The sequence below is a fragment of the Eucalyptus grandis genome, chromosome 2 (genome assembly GCF_016545825.1).
Source record: "Eucalyptus grandis isolate ANBG69807.140 chromosome 2, ASM1654582v1, whole genome shotgun sequence".
Classification (NCBI taxonomy): domain Eukaryota; kingdom Viridiplantae; phylum Streptophyta; class Magnoliopsida; order Myrtales; family Myrtaceae; genus Eucalyptus; species Eucalyptus grandis.
In genome coordinates this window covers 4388313-4394284 of record NC_052613.1, presented here as the reverse complement: position 1 = coordinate 4394284, position 5972 = coordinate 4388313, and the positions used below count along the sequence as shown (strand labels likewise).

The 5972-nt window shown below is 43.4% G+C and overlaps 1 protein-coding gene across 4 annotated transcripts; it reads left to right on the top strand.

Moving 5' to 3' along the window:
• The first annotated feature begins 546 nt into the window (after nucleotides 1–546).
• On the top strand, nucleotides 547–5576 carry LOC104442351 (probable methyltransferase PMT21). 4 transcript variants are annotated; one of them, XM_010055753.3, is made up of 8 exons: nucleotides 547–873; nucleotides 2222–2529; nucleotides 2622–2770; nucleotides 2867–3062; nucleotides 3288–3498; nucleotides 3732–4404; nucleotides 4497–4574; nucleotides 4852–5576. In XM_010055753.3, the coding sequence occupies exons 2-8, from the start codon at nucleotides 2245–2247 to the stop codon at nucleotides 5072–5074; spliced, it is 1815 nt and encodes a 604-aa protein (XP_010054055.2). In that variant the 5' UTR covers nucleotides 547–873; nucleotides 2222–2244; the 3' UTR covers nucleotides 5075–5576. The 4 variants fall into 4 exon arrangements, with proteins under 4 accessions (XP_010054055.2, XP_039163290.1, XP_039163289.1 ...); XM_039307356.1 differs by lacking the exon at nucleotides 547–873 and adding an exon at nucleotides 1463–1641; XM_039307355.1 differs by lacking the exon at nucleotides 547–873 and adding an exon at nucleotides 1679–1919.
• The last annotated feature ends 396 nt before the right edge of the window (nucleotides 5577–5972 follow it).

Below are 5972 nucleotides of genomic sequence, written 5' to 3'. Positions count from 1 at the left end.
GTTATGAATGGCAAATTCCAAAACTTGAAAAAAAAAGGAGATCTCGTTCCATCGAATGGAGATTTCAAGATCTGAAAGTACCCCCAGAGAATCGGAACGAGAGTTACGACCATTTCATCCGCTTTGACTCCATCAAACCACATATATACCACACCGTATTTTCCTTTTTTAAATGCTAATTACTCCAGGTCAACGACAGCTCCAATTGAATTATCCAGAATACCGTAATATGCAAATTCGACAGTGGAGAAAAGGGAGAGAAGATGCACGATTATCGGTGCCAAACTTCGCCATCCCCCGTTGAATTTCTAGAGTCCAAAGTATATTTTGCGCCGTAAATGAGATGCTGCTCAATATGCAATGGCGAACGTATAAATAAACAAGAAAATCAATTAATTCAGGGCCCCCTTACGCGGCGGCCGCGGATTGGCTGGGGGCAGAGAGAGACAAATGCGAAACGCGAACCGGTGTCGGCTGCGGAATTGAATGGGGAGGAGTGGAGGAGGGTCGTCCCCGTTATAACGTCGGATCCCTGGATTTCCACAGGAACTTACCCACCCACCCTCAACTGTTGCAGAGACACAGAGGGAGACAGCTAAGCGAAAAGAGACATGGCGAGATGGAGTTTATTTAAGCATTTTTTTTAGCTCTAAGGTCGACCGTATAGAGAGAGCCAGTGAGTGAGAGGGAGAGAGGGAGAGAGGGAGGGAGAGAGATCAGTTCCGTTCCATTCCATTTTCATTTTCATGCACGTCCTTCGTCTTCTTCCTTAGCTGCTCTGCTTCTTCTTCTTCTTTCTCTCTTCCGACTAACGTCCGTTGCGAGATCTTGGGAATTTTACCGGCCCGATACGGGAAGAGGATTCGGCGGGAGGTGCGATCTCATTCTCCCTCTCTTTCGTTCGTTTATCCGACTACATCGTCTTGTTCTGTTCTGTTCTGCACTCTCTTTTTCCGCCGTGCTTCCTGCGTCGCGCCCTGCCGCTTTGCGGTTACGTGATTTCCCCCTCGACATGGTTCCCGCGTCCCTCGCAATCCCGTTCGCGTGCCGGTTGACTGTCGGATCTGATCCCAAGAACATCCAAAGAATTCAGATTTGCCCGAGGGCTTAGCATATAGCTTGTCATCGTCAGGACACATTGTCCCTCCGAATATTAGCAAACTGGGAAGACATTGTCGAATTCACGTGTAGCCCGAATTAGCTCGCGGTACATTGGCCTTGGATTGCATCTCATTTCTTGATTTTTACTTTTTTTTTTTTTTTTTTTTTTTATGTTCTTGTTTTTCTTTCCTTTATGTTCGTTTATAGTTCTCCTCCGCTAATTTCTCGTCTTCACGCTGAAGCTTCGTTGAATTCCGGGGCGTGTTTGATGGGGACGGCTTGGAATTATGTGCGCCTTTTTTTCCATGCGTTTGCTTTTCTTGCCTTGATTGATGGGTCATTTGGCCACTGATGTTCAGGGCGATAATGAACTAGGTAGTCGACAAAAGACTATTGGAGTTGCCTGATGGCATCGAACTTATCTTGAGTTTCAAGCAATGAATGAGTTGCATAGCAAATTTCCATATTCCCATCTCTCTTTTGCTTTACATGGTAGGTGTGAAAAGAGAGCCAAAAGAGAATGTTGATAGAGACGTAAAGGTACTGACATGGAAAGTAACGACATCTCTTGTTAGATGGTGCTCTCAGATCTTGCAAGCACAGTCCTTTTCTACTTTCTTTCTTTTTGCGGTGTGTTGAGTGATCGATGATGTTAACTGTGAGATCTGCAGTGAAATACGCGTTTTTCTCTGGGTTTGTTGATGTTCTTTTCTCTGGCTGGATGATGCAAGCTTGTAACTTTTGCCCACATTGGATTAGTGATTGCGCAGTGTCTAAAATGTCTGCCAGCAAATTTCTGGCTTCCAATCCTCTGCACTGTAATTTTGGCAACTTAAACTAGTTCTTGTACTGTTCAATATCTAGTTTTCTGATGGTAAGTTATTCGAAAATGAAATTTCGATAATAGTCGAATTTATGCCGGCCGTATTCAAGTTTCAAGCAGTAACATTTAGTTAAGAAGCTGGATCTATTTGGCCTGAAGCTCGTACTTGGGAACTAAGACTGAGCTTATATAGAAGAAAGTGCATTCAGTATAGTTTGGGATGAAGCATTGGAACTGAGATTCTGTTTGAATAAAAAAGACCTACTTGGCATGCAAGTAATGTTTGCATTTGTGCAGGTAATTTTTAGACGTCTGTGGCCATGAAGTACAAGGATAAGGATGGGAAACCATGGACGCCATCGGACAAGAAGACCAGGGTCGTTCCCTTGACGATTTTGCTCGTTGTGCTATGTGGTCTTTCCTTTTATTTAGGGGGAATTTTTTGCTCTGGGAAGGACAGGTTCGAGTCCGTTGAAGTCCAAGATGTTGCGAAGTCAGATGCATCTCCTAAGGGGTCATTAGCTTCCCCTCTACAGATTAAATCTGTTTCGTTCCCTGAATGCAGCAGTGACTACCAAGATTATACTCCGTGCACCGATCCAAGGGTATCGATTAGTCTTTGGATCATGGTGACATTTTGTCGCATTGTCTTCTCGTCAAATTGATAGCTTATGATATATATATATATATATTGCAGAGGTGGAAGAAGTACGGCACTCATCGCCTTACTTTCATGGAACGCCACTGCCCTCCAATTTTTGAAAGGAAGGAGTGTTTGGTTCCACCACCAGATGGTTACAAGCCCCCCATCAGATGGCCGAAGAGCAGAGATGTGTGTTGGTACAGGTACTGCGATTTTCCATTCTATGATTAGGGAAGGAAATAATTTGGTCCAAATGAGAATCTGCATTGTCTAATTTTCCTCTCTGGATATGGCTGAAGAAATGTACCATACGACTGGATCAACAAGCAAAAATCCAACCAGAACTGGTTGAGGAAACAAGGGGACAAGTTCTTTTTTCCTGGCGGGGGTACTATGTTCCCGAGGGGGGTCAGTGCATACGTTGACTTGATGCAAGATCTGATCCCCGAAATGACGGACGGGACCATCCGAACTGCCATAGATACTGGGTGTGGGGTAAGTCTGCACTGTTTTTTCTTGTTTCAAAGTGGAATAAGTTGTTCATTGATGGATCATTAGTCCCTCATTGACTATTTGAGTGCAATAATCATTCAATTCTGCACCATAAGAGAAATGATTACCTAAATAGTGGTTCCTCAGAGATTTGTGTCCTTGATTATACAAATGGTAGACTTACATTCTCGTTCTGTTTATCTTAATATATATGGTTGTGCTTCCTAGGTTGCAAGCTGGGGAGGTGATCTGTTAGATCGTGGCATTCTTACCGTTTCTCTTGCGCCGAGAGATAATCATGAAGCTCAAGTCCAGTTTGCACTGGAACGTGGAATTCCAGCTATACTTGGCATCATATCTACTCAACGTCTTCCTTTCCCTTCAAACTCATTTGATATGGCTCATTGCTCGAGATGCCTTATTCCATGGACAGAATTTGGTAAACTCCATATCTTAGATTGTATTTCAGAATGTATAGCTTGAGAGTACTTCCCCTTTTGTTGAGCCTTGGCCATAGAATCAGTGGAATTGTTAGGAAGTGCGATTGCTAGCTGACATCGCTAAACCCAACTTTGGACTGCAAGCTTGAAAACTTCATATCCAGATGCCAAGCATCCTTTAACTCATTGTGTTCATTGTCACTGCATTTCTCACCATCATGAGAACTTTCAGGTGGAATTTACCTCCTAGAAGTGCACCGGATACTACGTCCTGGAGGATTCTGGGTCCTGTCTGGTCCCCCTGTCAACTATGAACACAGGTGGAGAGGATGGAACACGACAGTGGAAGAGCAGAAATCAGATTACGAGAAATTGCAGGATTTGCTGTCTTCGATGTGCTTCAAATTGTACAGCAAAAAGGACGACATTGCCGTGTGGCAGAAAGCTTCAGACAACAGTTGCTACGATAAGCTTGCTGATCCAGATGCATACCCACCAAAATGTGATGACAGCCTTGAGCCTGATGCGGCTTGGTACACTCCACTTCGAAGTTGTGTCGTGGTCCCGAACCCGAAGCTAAAGAAGTCAGCTTTGGGATCGTTACCTAAATGGCCTGAGAGGTTACAGGCTGCACCAGAACGTGTTTCAGACGTTCATGGAATGAGCAGTAGTTTCAAACATGATGATAGCAAATGGAAGGTGGGGGTAAAGCATTACAAGAAGTTGCTTCCAGCTATTGGCACCGACAAGGTAAGAAATGTCATGGACATGAATGCTGGCTATGGAGGTTTTGCGGCTGCTCTGACTGATGATCCATTGTGGGTCATGAATGTGGTCTCATCATATTCAGCAAACACACTTGCTGTGGTTTATGATCGAGGGCTAATTGGAGCTTACCACGACTGGTATGTTATGAAGCTGAGACGTTCTTTGCAACCCATACTTAAATCGCATATTAGCTTTCAAACGTTAATCAGTTTTGTGTTTTATTTGACAGGTGTGAAGCCTTTTCGACATACCCTCGAACCTATGATCTTCTTCACCTTGATGGTCTTTTTACTGCAGAAAGCCACAGGTATGCCCTCTGTCGGAAATTAGTAAGTTTTTGTTGTTCATTTGCTTGACCAGGCTGATTGGCTATAACTACAACAATTTAATCTATCAACATTTAAAATGGCCTGCAAAATATGATGAACAAGTGATCTGTAGGATCTTGTCATTTCACAGTCTTGAGAGTCAGTCGAACGTTGTGACATTTAACTCAAGATGACATAGCTCCTGCTGCCAAAGCTATGTAGAGAGCTGATGAGCACCGTTTGTATTTCATGCACTTACACCGCATACATTTGCAGATGTGAGATGAAGTACGTCCTTCTGGAGATGGATCGGATCCTGCGTCCGGAGGGGTATGCGATCATCCGGGAATCCAGCTACTTCGTGGATGGTATTGCGACACTAGCGAAGGGAATGAGATGGAGTTGCCGCAAAGAAGACACTGAAGACAGAGTCCAGAAAGAGAAACTACTGATATGCCAAAAGAAACTCTGGTATTCTTCTGGCTCCAATTCAAGGTAAAAGACCAAAAAGAGAAGGAAAGTATTATGAAGTTCGATTTGAAGCAAATTGGCAGGACTTCCATTAAGAGGGCCTGAGCATTCTCTCAAGGTTGAAGTGTTTAGGATATGATTCAATGCCATACACAGTACACAGTACAGAGAGATTTAGATTATTCTTCTCACCGGTGAAGAAACCCTTAACAGTCAAATTCTAAAGTCCAATAATAGTCAACAAATCAATATTTGTGATTTTGTTAATCTATAGTTGGCCCTTTAATATGGGGGATTATATATTTAAGAGAAATTTCAGCTTGTATTCTTCGTTTTTCGTTTCTCGTCCTGCTAATTTTGCTCCCTTTTCTTTTCCCCATCCTTCGATTCGCTGGCAAATAAATACTGTCCGAAATCGGAGGATGTTTAAAGATGTGTAAAGGTTGAGAAATTCAACCTCATAGCTTGTATCTCTCCAGTTCAATCAGTCATTAGAATTTATATTCTTTAATGACTTGTGTTGATGTTCAGTGCTGCATGTTTATTTTGCTATGCTCTTCTTTATTGTAATGCATCTCCTGGCTAGTTAATTTCCTGCCCCCTTTTTTCTCCCCTTTTGTTTGAGATAATTCTACTCTCCTTCGAAACATGCACCGCTTCTTTACATGCCTTAATATTCTTCCTATCTCCTCTTTCCCATCCTTTGATATGCCATTCAATGCGCTAGCTGCTTGCCACCCTTGAACACCACCGCGCCGGAGGCTGAGCCTCCAAATCTAGCCGAGTCGTGGCCTTGATGCCGATAGCCATGGCCGCTTTCAGTTGCTTCAAGCTCAACCATGGCCGCCACCTCCAGATTATTGAGCTCTACTTGCTGACGGCCGTGGACGGCTAGAAAGCAGTTAATAATCTTGTCGAGAGAAAAA

Bases quoted from the DNA above. Each gene is read 5' to 3' on its own strand.
- LOC104442351 (XM_010055753.3), top strand. From the start codon at position 2,245: ATGAAGTACAAGGATAAGGATGGGAAACCATGGACGCCATCGGACAAG. The intron at 2,771-2,866 runs GTACTGCGATTT...ATATGGCTGAAG, and splicing joins AGAGATGTGTGTTGGTACAG to AAATGTACCATACGACTGGA. The intron at 4,405-4,496 runs GTATGTTATGAA...TTTATTTGACAG, and splicing joins ATTGGAGCTTACCACGACTG to GTGTGAAGCCTTTTCGACAT.